Source organism: Notothenia rossii, assembly GCF_949606895.1.
Source record: "Notothenia rossii genome assembly, chromosome: 1".
Classification (NCBI taxonomy): Eukaryota; Metazoa; Chordata; class Actinopteri; order Perciformes; family Nototheniidae; genus Notothenia; species Notothenia rossii.
The window spans coordinates 45,330,950-45,347,124 of NC_136912.1; the positions used below are offsets into that span (position 1 = coordinate 45,330,950).

General features: G+C 43.3%; 1 protein-coding gene across 3 annotated transcripts in view; it reads right to left on the reverse strand.

The window, feature by feature from the left end:
* Positions 1-16,175, reverse strand: part of LOC307033882 (uncharacterized protein) — a 59,662-nt gene that overhangs the window by 7,384 nt on the left and 36,103 nt on the right. For 2 of the 3 annotated variants that reach the window (XM_079672512.1, XM_079672514.1), the window contains 12 exons: positions 8,139-8,237; positions 7,917-7,951; positions 7,758-7,804; positions 4,572-4,603; positions 4,247-4,366; positions 3,871-4,002; positions 3,669-3,710; positions 3,190-3,327; positions 2,891-3,055; positions 987-1,580; positions 380-835; positions 113-277 (listed from right to left, as the gene is read on the reverse strand). In XM_079672512.1, coding sequence (XP_079528638.1) covers positions 113-277; positions 380-835; positions 987-1,580; positions 2,891-3,055; positions 3,190-3,327; positions 3,669-3,710; positions 3,871-4,002; positions 4,247-4,366; positions 4,572-4,603; positions 7,758-7,804; positions 7,917-7,951; positions 8,139-8,237 — 2,025 coding nt within the window. The remainder of the gene's footprint in view (positions 1-112; positions 278-379; positions 836-986; positions 1,581-2,890; positions 3,056-3,189; positions 3,328-3,668; positions 3,711-3,870; positions 4,003-4,246; positions 4,367-4,571; positions 4,604-7,757; positions 7,805-7,916; positions 7,952-8,138; positions 8,238-16,175) is intronic. The other variant, XM_079672513.1, reaches the window with a different exon arrangement.

Here is a 16,175-nt window from a genome sequence, read left to right on the forward strand (position 1 = left end):
ACTCCTCATGTCAACGTTTTGTGTATACAATGTACATCAAACATTGTATGTATTTTCTTGAATAAAGGGGGGGGAAGGGAAGTTTGATGTATTAATAGGAGCTCTACTTTACCTCTGGAGTGTCCTGCAGGACAGATGTGGGAGCAGCCTCCCCCCCCCCTGCTGTTTCAGTGGGACCAGAGGGAGGAGTGGAAGGAAGGTCTGCCACATCTCCAACTTCATCCAGCGTCACAAAGTCACTCATGTTGAAGGGGAAGTCGTCATTCTCCTCCTCCTCCTGAGTTTATGACGGGACAATAACATAAAAAGCAGTAGAAGTGAGGAAGAGGATGAAGAGGAAAGAGTTCCAACACGTCTTCAGCTCACAGCTGCATCTTACCGTTCTGTTCTTCGGTTCCTCCCTCCAGGAGCTCTGCTTGTACCCCCCTGATCTTCCATAGGACCTTGACCCCTCCCCGTGCGCTCTCTTCCTGTCCCTTCTGTCTCTGTCCTTCCTCTCCCACCTGGCTCTGTCCTCCCTCTCCCTCCTGGCCCTCTCCTCCTTATCTCGCCTGGCCCTCTCCTCCTTTTCCAAGGCCCTTCTCTCCCTGTCCTTCCTCTCTCTCTCCCTCACCTCTTTCTCCTTCCTGGCCTCCCTCTCTCTTCTCTCCCTCTCCTGCATCTTCCCCCCCTCCTCTGTGTTGTTGTTGGTGGGCTCGGTTGTCTCCTCTGCTGTTTTCTCCCGCTGCTCTGTCTCCGTCAGGATTTCCCTTGGTTCTCCATTAGCAGCTGCTCTGTTGTTGGGATGGTGAGTTCTGCACTCCACAAGCAGTGCGTTAACCATCGCTTGAGTAACCTGATAACAAAAAAAAGGTGGATTATTATTATTATTATTATTATTATATATATAATTTTTTTTGTACAATGGAACTGAAACTGAAATATAAACTAAGTTATAAAATAAGATGTTGGAGGATTGAGACCTGAGCTACAGAAACAGATCTGACCTTAGGGAGCTCGGGCAGGGCCGTCTCCTGGGAAGCTGCTTTCCCCTCAGATATGGATGGCCTTCTTCCTGTATCAGCAGGAATCACATCATCTCCTGCTGTGGATGCAGTGACGTCCATGTTCTCTTCCGAGGCCTCCAGGACAGTTTCAACTGAATCTTCCCTGACGTCTGTCGCCGGGCCTGCTTCCGGTTGGGCCTCCGGTTGGGCCTCCGGTTGGGCCTCCGGTTGGGCCTCCGGTTGGGCCTCCGGTTGGGACTCCGGTTGGGACTCCGGTTGGGCCTCCGGTTGGGCCTCCGGTTGGGCCTCCGGTTGGGCCTCCGGTTGGGCCTCCGGTTGGGCCTCCGGTTGGGCCTCCGGTTGGAACTCCGGTACAGCCAGAGAGTCAGAAGCAGGAGCAGGAGGCTCGTCCTTTTGGATCACATAGTCTTTACTCGACTCTTGTCCCATGACTTCACCTTTAAAAGCTGTATTTGTCTCCTCTTCCTGCCCGTGAGCGTCTCTTTCAATCACCTCCAATGGAGATTCAGAGCTCTCTTTATGGACCGACTCTTCTTCAGCTGTTTCCGCCTGGCTGCCTTTCAAAGGTGTATTCTACAATCAAGGGGGAAAGAATAACGATACGTCAAACATCATGTCTTAGAAACTGTAAGGGTGTGAGGAGTACGGAACTTAGGCGCAGTGGTGGATCATAAATCAATTATTTGATAAACTTTCACATATCATTTTAGGTGAAGATATTCTGCAGCGGTATTTCAATTATTTCAATTAGTTCTACAATAAACAACAGTGATTAAAACAATTAATAATCATAATGGTGACCCAGTATCTCTATATATTTACGATTCTGAAATGGGCCATATGGACTACTTTTACTTGAGTAAGATTTTGAATGCAGGACTTTTACTTGTAACAAAGTACTTTTAAAGTGTATTATTGCTACTTTTACTAGCGTGGAAAATAGGAGTACTTCCTCCCCCTCTGCTTTGGCGCGGCTCCAACCTAAGCAGCACGGTCTAACCTCTACCACTTCCCAGTGAACCAGGCACAACCAAGCACCACTACTACCTTATATTAAACATGAGAGAAGGCTACAAATAGGATTGAAATGTATCCCAACACCAGTGGTGGAAAGTAACCAAGAACATTTACTCGAGCACTGTACTGAGGTACTTGGAATATCATTTTTTTTTCTGTGCCACTTTATACTTCTACTCCTCTACCATCAGAAGGGAAATATTCTCCTTTTACTTCACTAGATTTATTTTACAACTTCACTTACTAGTTACTTTATGATTCAACGATCTGACATTATATTTTTGAACACCTAAAATATTGAGTGGGTTGACAGAAAATAAATTCAATACAATCAATTTAGCTAACTGTTGGTATTTTTGGAAAGTTCTAGTTCTTTTTAAAATATGTTTTACAATTTAGAGACTTTTTCTGCAATGAGTATTTTAACTTCAAATACTTTAAGCACATTTAATTTGCCGCTCTGTTGAAAAGAGTACAACAAAGTTTAAGTTAAAAATAGCTGTTACTAGCAGCATCACATACCCTCTCTCATGGATATGACAATATTAATGTTAAGCCTGGAAACTTTACAAATAATTAAACACTTAATCCTAAGTACAGCAGACTTTAAACTTGAACCAGCAATATTGACTTATCTTTGGTTACATATTAGCAGCTATATTTGATTACATAGACAAATGTTATAACAAAAAGCAGAAGCAAATAATATAAGGTATATAAAGTGCATTTTATAACTTTCACTCCTCTTCCTGTTACGTGTATCCACAACAATACATACAAAAGCTGCAGATACGATATGATAACGTATCGAAATGAATTTCCCACAACTCTTTACAACCATTCTAAATGAAATATCAGTAACCCACCTCAGATGGATCATAGGATTCAGTGATGACTTTGGTCTGTGTGCGGGCTCTGGGGTCCGGCTTGCGGGAGAAGAACAGAGGGTTGTTCTGGATGATGCACGGAAAATTCCTAAAGCGTTTCAGAACAGACAATGCCATAGCTGCTGTTGCCATCTCACAAACGACCTGAGCAGGGAGATACAGATCGCTATGTCAACAACATTTGAGATGTGTTTGCCTGATGAATAAAGAATTGAGACAGAAAGATTGACCATAGCTGTAAGTGTTGGGGGGCACGTGGTAATGGTGAGCACCCTCACCAGTTTGTTGAGCACTAGGGTCTTGATGACGGTCCCAAAGCGTCGCACCAGCTTCTGGACCTCGGAGCAGCCGGACGGCGTGTTGGGAACGTTTCTGATCACCAGCAGGCAGTTCCAGGCGACTGCAGCAAAACTCTCCTGCAGGACGCAGCAAGTCCAGTTAAAAACATAAAGAACTCAAGGCCTCAGCAACTCCACTGCTTTTAAAGGTTTAAATGCCCAATTCATCACAGCCTTTACGGTGACATAACGCAGCCACAACTTACTGACATCAAATTTGTTCCTAAACATTTTTCATCATCAATTTAACAATTTTGTCTTTTTTGCCCTACATAATTCTGAATAATCAATAACATGAATATTGTAAAGGTAATACAAAACAAATGTCATTTAGATGACTTATTATGAATGTGCACTGCCCCTGTTAAAGGGATAATAAAAATGAATTAGACAGAATCTATACTGGATGAAATACTCACTAATGGGTCCACTGATCCCATCAGAAGATTGTAGAGAGCCACCTATGTAAAGAGATGAAGAGTATTCATCTCTGTTATTGCAGAATGGTTACTGTTCCACACAGTATCATACCAAAGGAGGTGAGATAACGGACAAAGAACAGAAGAGATAAGATGGTCATGTTATTGTACAAGAAGATGGGATAAGGGATGGGAGCCATACCGGTGTTCCGACACTGATCCGCTGGTTGAGAGGGATCATCTTCAGCTCTGAGTCATTTATCCTGGCAGGAGTGAAGGAGTGGACTTTTACCATCTCTTGAGCAATCTCCATGTCTGGCACTGACACAATAACCTAACATACACAAAGATAGTTTCATATTAGTTGTACGCACATCAACGTTTGTTACAAAAATGTAAAAATAAAACAAATCATTTATTTGGACATTTCTATTACACAGCTTTGCAGCCAAAACAGAAAGTGAACTATCTTGCAAAAACAAGGTACTTAGAATGTGTTTTAGCTTCTTTTACTGCTATCCTGTTGTGTTTCTCCCCTCCGGGAAACAGCAAAAGCTTCAGATGAAACTGTGTCCAACCTTTCCGATGTGTGCTGCCTGGATGATGTCAGAGGGAGTTCCAAAGGGCTGCACCAGCTCAATGATGCTGTTCTCTGACCAGCCGCTCTCAGGAAGTCCTGTGATCAACACCATGGCCTTCTGTGGCAGAGATGTATTGGAAGTTAAATGGGATGCCAAATGATTTAATACCATGATTCTATTATTACACAAAAAACCTGGATTGCACATCCAGGTACAATAAGATACAATAAGGCAGAATGTGTCAGCTTGAGAGTTTGTTTGACACTCAGCAGGAGATGAGCACACAATAATTATGTTATACAGGGTATGTGTGATCATGTACCTCATCAGACGTCTTCTTTTCAGACTCAGCTCCTGCAATAGAAATTGAGGGAGGAGATCGGGCAAAGAGCAGAGAGAGCTACATTAGAACATTTTCAAAAACCACAACCCCACTAATATGTGAACATGTGCATAGCCCTGTGGGACCAGAATTCACAGGGGTCAGTTGCATTGTGAGCCAGGCAGCAGGTTGAGGGCACGGACAGACAGATAGTGAGGGAGGTGGATTGCTACCACCTAGATATAGTTGGGCTAACCCAGGGATCGGCAACTCGGGCCGCATGCGGCCCTTTAAGCCCTCTGCTCTGGCTCCCTTGAGTTTAGACAAAAATAAGAAGGATATAAAATAAAAGTATTTGTAGGACTATTTATATTTTGTTGCATGGTTGAAAATGTTTCGTATCTTGTATTTTGAGGTGATACTGTGACACATAAATAAAAAACAAAACGGTTTTAATTAGGTCAATTAAAATATGCGTCACATCCTGCTACGGTCCCGCGTGAGCGCCTTTTCTTGGAGGCGAATAACCTGACCCCCGGCTCGATGAGCGAACTATGGATAAATCAAAGAAAAGTATTTGAGGAACACAGGATTTAATTCTGCGTGGACAGAGTGCTATGCTTTCACAGCAAACGATGCTGGTTTACCGGTATGTTTGATATGTGGAGAGAAGTTGTCAAAGGTGCTGCAGCCTTTAGGTGTCGAGGAACAACACGGGAGAGGAAGACAGCTGACGATCTTCAGTCATAATTCAATGGGGTATTTAATTTATTTCAGAAAACACTTTTTGTTATATTCAATGGAATGCTCTTAACGTCCCGATAGCAATGAATATATTAAATGCTTTGACAATAAATACATAAACAAATTAATCTGTGGAAGCCGTAGCGCTGTAAAAAGCACGAGGGCTAAAATGATTGGATGGCCTACCTGCCTGTCAGCCTTCCATCTGTGCACAAACTTATCTCGTGCCCTCATTGGTCATGTGTGCGTTCGTGTGTGTTGGAAGAGGGACTCTGTGAGAAAGTCTGAAGGAAGAGGCATATTTGTTCCGGTTGTGTATTTTCAAATTCTAGCGCACTCGAGCTGGTTTCTCCATTCTTACCTACCTTTAACTCTTTTTAGGGTGCAGCTATATGTTTTATTTATTTCAAAGTGGGCCCATTTTAATAATATTTCTTTTTCCTTCAAATGTGCAGATGACTCCTCAAGTGCTGTGTTTAATTTATTTTAAAGTAGGCCTGTGTATTATTTCTAATTCTCCTTATAGGAGTTCTTTGTTTCTTATTAGAGGTTAACAGTTTTATATAATGTAATAAATAGCCTAATAAATGCAAAAAAAAAAAAGTTGTGTCTGGTATAACAATAAATACAACTTTATTAGCTATCAAGCTATGAAATATGTTTTGCGGCTCCACACAAAAAAATGTTTGGGAAAAAGGAGAAAAATGGCTCTTTTGGTCAAAAAGGTTGCAGACCCCTGGGCTAACCTCTATAAATAGGTTTAGGAACTAAACTTCTGGAGATGGGCAGGGTTATTCATAAATGCCCTGGTAGCAGATTGTTAATTGACTTGATGAGGGTGGACTTGGGAAGTGTGGCTGAGGCCATGTTTGTGAGGTTTCCAGGTCCAAAAACTCCACTTAGGAGGAGAACCAAAGGGGAACTTATGCTGCAGAAATAACCTGCTCCAGATCAGGTTATGTTCAGAGTTTAGGCTTGAAATCAGCCAACTTTGCTGTTTACCAACTAGTTCTTTTTAGATAGCGTGCCTTTGTATTCAATCTATGAGGGGTAAATATTCTTATCAGAATATATTATTATTATATTGCAGCTAATACAAAAGCCGATTAGAAAATTGATATGTCTATTGTATCACAGATATAATTTAATCAATACATTTCATTTAAAAAAGGACACTGTCCAACCACATATATGCAATTTTAAATATCTGTGTTTTGAATCTGCTGAATCAAGCTTATAGAATAAACCGGAGGCACAGATTGCATCGAGTGGTAAATTAAATACATTTCTCATGTGTTTACAGATTAGTATATTTCTTCCAATACTCATCTCCTTTTTGAAGTAACAGGTCGGCTTATGCTGTGTTTTAATTTGTTGTATTCTTATAAGGCAGAAGTGGGCGACTATCAATTGCTTTCATGCGGTTCATGACTCAAATGACGCACAAAACGCAGCTTTTTATGTGAACAAGCACAGAGCCTGAGGAGGAAAGCCTGGGTTCACAAAAACAGTTGATAACCACCTTCGTAGTACCACTTATCTCTGAACAGGGGTTTTGGTTTGTAGCCAGCGGAGTCAAAGACACCCTGGCTCTGTTGAATTCACTTCATAGTGTTAGAAGGATGTTTGTGCCTGACTTGGCTGCAAGTCAAGTACCGTAATTTTCTGACTATAAGCCGCGCCTTTTTTTCGACGCTGCGGCTTATATAACGGTGCGGCTAATCTATGGATTTTTACAGCTAACGGCCACCTCCTTTAACTCTATGGGCTCTATGACCGGTCCGCACCCCCCACCTTTAAGCGGCGGGCTCCAGCAGGAAAAGCTGGAGGCCGGAAGAGAGTGAGACAGGTAGCGCGCAAAAGTAAAAGTGGAACCGAGAGTGGTACGAGAGACAGAACGAGAGCAAGAAAGACAGACATTACGAGAGCGAGACAGTTTGTCCCCGTACTACTGGTTGAAAACCGCTGCTGTTGATCACTGCCGGTACGTGCGCTGGGATAGCACCGTTTAAGTTTGAAAGTTGAAAAGTTTGTGTGTCTGAAACGCTATGTGATACAGTACAGTTTACACAGCACAGTACATGTTCTGTAGCTACTATTGAACTAAATGGTAACACTTGAATACGTTATGCAAATATGCAACTTGTTTGTTGAAATGTTAATAAATGGGAGCTTCCTCAAACAGCCATCTCTTTCCCGACAATCCCCTCTGTGCACGAACCCTTACATATGGTAATTAAACATTAAAACACCTGCGGCTTATAGTCCAGTGCGGCTTATATATGTACACATCATTCAATTTAGCTGCTGCGGCTTATATTCAGGTGCGCCTTATAGTCCGAAAATTACGGTACATGGTTTAGTACCTGCAGAATAAGCTACGGGATATATCAGCCATGACTTATTTTATTGGTGGATAATAATCTCTGCTACTTGTCCTACCATAGTCTGGCCCAGCAGCCCCACTGTCCGGTCCTGGAGCAGGTATGCTGTGAAGTCACAAATAGAAATAGTTGAGTGAAACCAGAACAGTTCAAAAATTGGTATGGTAACCATCCGGGGTTAATACGGGGAATGCTAAAGAAGATAGCTGTAACAAACCTGTTAGCTTCAGAAGGCCATACTATTTCAGGTTTCTAAAACATAGAAATAGAATGTGTTAACTGAAAGTGTGCATGAGATGACATACATGTGTCCAAAACAAAGGCTTCTTGGTGGAAGCTCTATGTTTTCCATGTATCACAAGTTTTAATGATAGAAATGCCATTAATGTTTTATTATAAATATAATAATGTTTCATTATAATATTGTGATTGAAGGTACCTTGGCTGTTAAAGAAGTGATCTGTTGGTCTCTAATGGAGAGATGTGTGGAGTTGGCCAGAGCCAGGGCATCTTCAGCCCTCATCATGCAAACCGATGCCTGCAACAGGGGAATGTGACAATGTTATAGTGTGCACAACCTGAAGAAATGGCCAAAATGAAAATATATGTTTTTTGCTGGTATGTTATAGCCTTTTCTGTAATATTAACATAATTATTGAATGAACAAAAAACATCTCTGTAAAATTCCTTTAATAGCTCATTTCTTTCCAAATGCAGGGTTCTTACACCTTTTCCAAAGTCAAATTCAAGCACTTTCCAAGCATTTTCAAGGTGCATTTTCAAGCTTTTCAAGCATCTTACAGCTGTTGTAAATTACATATTTATATACACATACTTATACTCAAATGATTATTTCCCTACCTCACATTAAATCAGATTTTCTTTATGCTATAAACAACCAAATGTGTGTTTCGTGATGGCATTTTACATGAGGATGAAAAATTAAAGAAAAGAAAACTAAGTTTAATATTTCAAAATGAGTGATCTGTACGTAGACTGGGCATCCCATATAACCTGGCTGAGCCAATATAAAACAATCAGCCAAATAACTTTTAAATACATTATCGATAAACACAATCAACCACCAACAGCAGGCTCACCCCAATGGCGTTCACATTGTTGCAGGAGATTTCAATAAGGCCAACCTAAAATCTGTCCTGGACTAAATTCTACCAGTATGTCAAGTGTCCGACCAGAGGGAAAAACACTCTTGACCATGTGTACTCCAACATCAAGCACGCATACAGAGCCATAACTCTCCCCCACCTAGGCCTGTCAGATCATATCTCCCTGCTACTGACCCCTGCATACACCCCCCTTAGACGGAGAACAAGTCCAACAAGAAAGTCTGTTACAACCTGGCCTGAGGATGCACTTGCTCAGCTTCAGGACTGTTTTGAACACACCCAGTGGGATGTATTTGAACATCAGCACCAGGACCTGGCAACCTACACAGAGACGGTACTGTCCTACATTAAATACTGTATCGACTACGTCACTAGAGTAAAAAGCATCATCACCAAACCCTGGATGACTGGCCGGGTCCGCATGCTGCTCAAGGCCTGTGACTCAGCTTTCAGGTCAGGGGACAGAGTACTCTAAAGTGCTGCTCGAGCCGACCTGAGGAGAGGAATTACAAAAGCCAAGACAGACTACAAAATAAGGATTGAGGAGCACCTCACAAGCAACAACCCTAGGCAGGTGTGGCAGGGCATTAAGAACATAACCAACTCCAGGGGGTGTGACATGGCAACTGGGGACTCAAGCGTGTCGCTAGCAGAGGAACTGAACTGCTTCTTTGCTCGCTTCGAGACACCACAGCAGCAATCAGCAACTCCACCCCAGCCACCAACCGCCTCCAGCACCCCCCCACTTACTGTGGAGGAGCATGATGTGAGACGTGTGATCAAAGCAGTGAACCCCAGGAAGGCTGCTGGTCCAGATGGAGTACCTGGGAAGGTGCTCAGAGCGTGTGCCAACCAGCTCTCACAGGTCTTCACCAGCATTTTTAATCTCTCCCTGAAACTCGCTGTTATCCCACCTTGCCTTAAAACTGCCACTTTCTACAGAGCAAATAGATCAACTGAAGATGCCATAGCCATAGCTCTCCACTCTGCACTGAGCCACCTGGAGCATCGTGGGAGCTATGTCAGATTGCTCTTTATTGACTACAGCTCAGCGTTCAACACAATCATCCCGGACATTCTAGTTTGCAAACTATCAAACCTAGGCCTTCCCCCACCCACCTGTTCCTGGATCAAAGATTTCCTCACTAACCGGCCTCAGTCTGTGAGACTTGGCCCCCATCACTCCTCCACCCGCACTCTCAGCACCGGCTTTCCTCAGGGCTGTGTGCTGAGCCCTCTCCTGTACTCGCTCTACACCCACGACTACAGTCCAGTCCACCCAGAGAACATCATCGCCAAGTTTGCTGACGACACCACTGTGGTGGGGCTCATCTCAGGAGGAGACGAGTCGGCCTACAGGAGTGAGGTACTGAAGCTCTCAGCATGGTGTTCAGTGAACAACCTGGCACTGAATCCCACAAAAACCAAAGAGATCATCGTAGACTTCAGGAGGAATACTACCGACCACGCTCCCCTCGACATTAACGGCGAGTGTGTGGGGAGGGTCCACACCTTCAAGTTCCTCGGCGTCCTCATCACCAACAACCTTTCCTGGAAGGACAACACCACAGCTGTCATCAAGAAGGCACAGCAGCGTCTGCACTTTCTGAGGGTGCTCAGGAAGAACAACTTGGCCACTAAGCTGCTGGTGACCTTATACCGCTCTACCATCGAGAGCCTATTACCATACTGCATCACAGTGTGGTACGCCAGCTGCACTGAGGCCGACGGGATGAGGCTCCAGAGTCGTAAAAGCAGCACAGAGGATCATCGGCTGCCCTCTCCCCTTCCTGATGTACATTTACACCTCCCGCTGCCTCAGTAGAGCCAAAAACATTGTCAAGGACAGTTCACACCCCGGCTTCCACCTGTTCAACCTGCTGCCCTCCGGCAGGCGCTACAGGTGTATCACATCCAAAACAAACAGACTCAAAGACAGTTTTTTCCCAAGAGCCATCATTACTCTTAACACCTGAAATCATACCTCTTAATCATCATAAATGTGACTCTGTACATATATGTACTCAAGAACATCTGAGTACTTATACTTGTACTCAAGTACAACATCTGAGTACTTATACTTTCACTACAATGTCTGAGTACTTATACTCAAGTACAACATCTGAGTACTCAGACCTTGTAGTGAAAGTATGAGTACTACTTATACTTGTACTCAAGTACAACATCTGAGTACTTCTACTTTCACTACAAGATCTGAGTACTTCTACTTTTACTCAAGTACAATATCTTGTATTGAGTACTTAGTCCATCTCTGGTAGCGTATTAGCTTGAATTGTAGCCACAAAATCACGCAGAGCTGCATAAAAATAGACTCACAATGGTAACAAGTGGAAAATAATGTTTAAAAATGTGTACAATGATTTGTAGGTAAGGTTGACTACTCAAGACACCTGACTTATACATCTTCAAAGGAAGACTGTGTTCATGTTACAATTACATGGGATTAAAGCAAAAAGTAGTTTTACTTGTATAATAATTCAATTTTATATAAAAGACAGTTTGTTTTCATCTGTTTTCAAATAAAGAAAGTATTGGCTTTCCGAATATTAAACTTGTTTCGGCAAATTCAGACGATAAATACAACTTTGAAGCTTGTAACGGCATAATTACAAGCAGAGAACGGAGTAATGTAACGTCACAGCAAGCATAACAACAGCCGATGTTTCTTGTGAGTGTTTCCCCGGTACACAAACGCAAAAATACACACACACACACACACACACACACATTTGCGAGCTTCCCCCGAACCAGTAATACAAACGAAAATGTGTCTTCGTGTCAATGTGACTGATTTCGATAGAGCAAGTCACATTTGGTTTAGACACGAAACATACTACCAGTAGAAATACATTGCTTTTAAAATTGCTCTGTGTCGAATCAATAGATTATATGTCGTGACTATAACACGAAATGCCGTGAGTGCTTTATCCGCTTCATCCTCTGAACACCACAGGATGGCGACTGACATAACATAGGTACGCTCCTCTGAAAAAACATACTTGCCAACCCTACCGCTGTAAGCGGTAGTCTACCGCTTTTGACATGTTTCTACCGCCTACCAATTTAGCTGGCTTTTCCTACCGAATTTCATTCTTCCCAAATTATACAAAATAAAAATGACACTCCATAGACACTGGACTCAACTTTTAGCGGTAACCGATTGCAGCGTGTCTGTGGTCCCATCATACAAACAGTCCTCTGTGTTTCTGAAAGAGAAACAACGTGCAGAGCAGCGTTTCCGCCAGGGGGGCGTCTTGCCGTCATTTGACGCCCTTATTCAGCTCGAGACGCCCTGAACTCGAGCCGAGGGCGTCCAAAAATATTAATAATTCGAGAGAAGATCGAGAGTTTTTATCGCTTGAAATGACGAAAAGGACAAGGACATCCCTCTGTTGGAGGGGCAAAGGAGTCTGGTGGAGAGGAGTGCACCCCCCTCTCCGCTCTCGGGGGTGCACTCCCTCTCAGCCCTGGTCTGGCGGAAACACTGGTGAAAAGGAAGGGCAGCGTTACCCCCGGGGCTGCGGTCAAGCCAGCCTCCACTTCGGAAAACACAGTCAAGCCAGCCTGCCGCAGTCCAGCGGGACTGATAATAATCAGTCATCACTCCCAAATGAGTTTAGGGGAACAGAGACGAGGCATTTGAGTCCTGCAGGGTTTCCCCGTTAATGTCAGTGTCTCGAAAACAAATGTTGGCGACTGATGCGGCTTTCAAACCAGCGCTTTTCCCTTTCTAGCTCCGAGATAGAGCTTTTCTGGTTCAGCTCCGGTTTCCCTTTTCTGCTCCCGCTCTGTTCACACCGCCCAGAGCCCGACTGGTGCAGCCGCTGCTGCGTCACAACGTCACCGTTTACATCGCTGATTTGCTCACCAACGGCGCTCACAACAACAACAACAACAACAACAACAACGGGGGACTGCGTCGGGTCGATGATCGTGTTGCTTTTAATCATACGAAGTCGGATTAAATAAAATAACGACTTCTCCAAGCTTATACTTTTCTCCAGAGTGCCGTGGTTCATTGTTTATTAATGTGTTTCAGCGGCATTTATCGACCGCTGCAGTGCTGCTCGTCCACTGGAGTTTATTCTCCCGTTAGCTCTGGGTTAGCTAATACTTTAGAGCGGCCTCTACCTCTGCCTCCCCTGTCATACTCCAATGTAACAGAAAAACAACTAAAGAAAAACTAAATAGTAATAATAATAAAATGTCTCCACTGATCTATGATGTAAGTGTGATTTATGTATGATTCCAATCGCTTTTTAAAGTCAAAATCAGCCAATTTGCCAAGCTCCGCTACAACTACAGGTAGCGATGAGAAGTGAGGCAGGGACGAGCTCTGCCTTTCGTAAGCCCACAGTAACTTGCTGGAGCACGGGCACTTATTTTGTGCCCGCGCTCAAGCCAGTTACTGTGGGGTGAGGTGAGGCACAGATGAGCTCTGCCTCACCTCAGAATGTGTCACCCCACAGAAACTGGCTGGAAAGCGGGCACTAAGCGCATGCCTGTTACCATCTCACTGTAGGTCACCAATGTAATGTTTGTAGATCCCTTTATTACATTTATTACATAGTCTCTAAATAAGTTATTTAACGTATATATGATATTTAGGCTCGCTGGTCTCATCATATAACGGCAATGAAAAAAGCAGCAGGAGAGGCAGCCATAACCTCTGCCGCACTGAAGGGGGCGCACGTGAGCCCACAGGTTCTTGTTGCTACTGTTATTCTACGCAGAGACGGATAGACACAAACAGCAAACTACACTTTTGAAACTACAGGAAGATAAGGAGGACTTTTACAAAAAACTAATAGAGATTGTTGTCCAGAAGGAGAGCATGGACTTAATCAAGGTAAGACCACAATTGTAATGAAAATGGGATCTTACTAAGAAAGAACAATCCAATATTTGGATTTTGGGTATCCTTTTGTTGAACGGTTTGTTTAAAATGAATCGAAGCATCAGACTAAAAAAGCTTTTGAAAATAACCGAATATTTTTGATTAAGGTCAAAATATAATATTTGTAAATCTGACTCTGAAAGAATTCAGTGCCTCACCAACCATGAACCTCACCGCACGTCACTGCCCTTAAGTGAATGTGTGTCAGTCTGAATTGACGCTGTTTGGCATCACAACGCTGTTATTAAAGTTTCTCTGGTATAAAATGGGTGATGTTAGCATAGTAACCGAAGCTAAACTGACTACTTGCTATTGCTATTCTATTGTGGCATAATCCGTTTTCTACAGGCACATTTTACCGGCGTCTTTTTCATTATGATTCTACTTGTGATAGTTGGACATGACAACCTGTGCTGCCCATGTATTGATTCCATCCGATAGCTGCTATAATACAAAACAAAACCTCTGCCTGCTCTCCACAATGATCAATAACAGTGAACGGATGATCAAAGTAAGGTACAAATAAACAGAATCACACAAAGCCTGGTTAGTGTTGCCTGACTTTATAAAGTGTGTTTTTTTTTATAATTGTGCGGTTGCCTTCTAGTCACTTTGCTCAGCACTACTGCTTGTAGGCAGGCATGATGAGACTCTTCAGTCGACCCATGTTCAGGGGAGGTGGGTTTAGTTTCCTGCACGCCGTAAGCGACGCCGCCTCTTAGCTCCGAAGCTCTTGCCTCTAGACCAGGGGTCGGCAACCCCTGGCACGCGGCACCGTAACCAGTGGCACACTAGGAATAAGTGGAATAAGTGTGCAAAATATTTAAATTAATTTTCGGATCCTGAACGCGAGACCGCCGCCAGAGCGCGTCTCCCCGTTACCTGCAGAAGGAAGCCATTCACGCAACGCAGCCCAGCTCTCTTTATCTCCAGTTGACTTTCTGCCGCTTTCCTCCGTGGTGCAGTGCTGATCGTTTCACCACGGAGGAAAGCACTTCACTAATTGCAGTACCCATAAGGAGCTGTACAAATGACGCAGTTTTTGTGTGGCTGTGTTTATTTAGTTGAAAGCCCAGTGGCGATCTGCTCATCTCTCATCGAAATAATATGCTACAAAGGGGCGGACTGGCCATCTGTGTGTAGAACTTTCCTGTCGGCTCCCAGACCGTAGTCGAGGAGGGCAGAAGCAACAAGCTTCAGGTTCAATAACCCACTTTAGAGAGAGGCGAGCTCTTCTTGGGAGGACGTTGCATTCATTTAGCTGTTCTTCTGTTTCACAAAATACATCACAGACCTCTGTTTTTCTGCTTTCCCGTTTCACTTCCAGAAACATACACACGTTCCCTCACTGTCGCTCTACCATTCACAAACACACATGCACAAGCCGCACCCCTCTCTCTCTCTCTTAAAGGGACAGCGATCTCATCTCACTCTGCATGATCCTAATATCATAACATTTGTGCTCTGGAGAATCACAGAACGGACGATCGTCCTTATTATTATGCCGTTTAAACAAATTATTTAAATGTGTTTGTTAAATTCGGCATCATGTAAGTTGCGCTGACAGGTCCACACACTGCTTCCCCGCAGCGAGGCTCCCCCGCCCTCCTGCTGATAGTTGACGAGCGTCAAGCTCCTCAACCCCCCCCCCGTTGATAATTATCGATCGTTTGCACGCTGATAACATTTTTTTTTTTTTTAAATGGCACTTCATATCAAAAAGGTTGCCGACCTCTGCTCTAGACCGACAATTTTTTGGAGCTGAAAGTGAACCGGATTCTGGAGCTAAGAAGCGGCGCCGCTGCAGTGTGAACAGGAAAAAAACTGTACTTTTCAGGCTGTAGCTCCGAGCCGGAACTGAAAACGCGTTGGTGTGAAAGGGGCATGAAAGACATCCAGTGTTTGGTCTTTTCCTGAAGCATCCTTCACCTACAGTGTCTCAACTGAAAGAGGACCACTTACACACAAAAAATATAATACAATTTTGAGATTTTGGGATATTTATCTCCCATTCTTTCACTTTTTCGGAAATTTTCAACACCAAACATGTCGTTAATGTCTCTGTTTAGTGAACTACAGCAATCTGAAAGCTTGTACATTATTTATATCACACTTTATCAGTAGAGAAATGCAGGAAATTACTTTTTTAATGCAGTATTTTCTGATTTATGGCGCAACACAAAGATATTTTGCTATGTGCAAACCTTTGACTAATATGTCAACAACATGGAACAAGAATATGAACCTGGCTTTATCCAATGTTCACAAGAGTTCTGGCTTTCCTACATCCTTACAAATCCTTCATACACTGTCTCAACTGAAAGGGGACCAGAAACACACAAAATATAATAAAACGTGGAGACTTTGGGATATTTATCTCCCATTCTTTTACTTTTGGACATTTTACAGGCCAAACATGTCGTTGATGTCA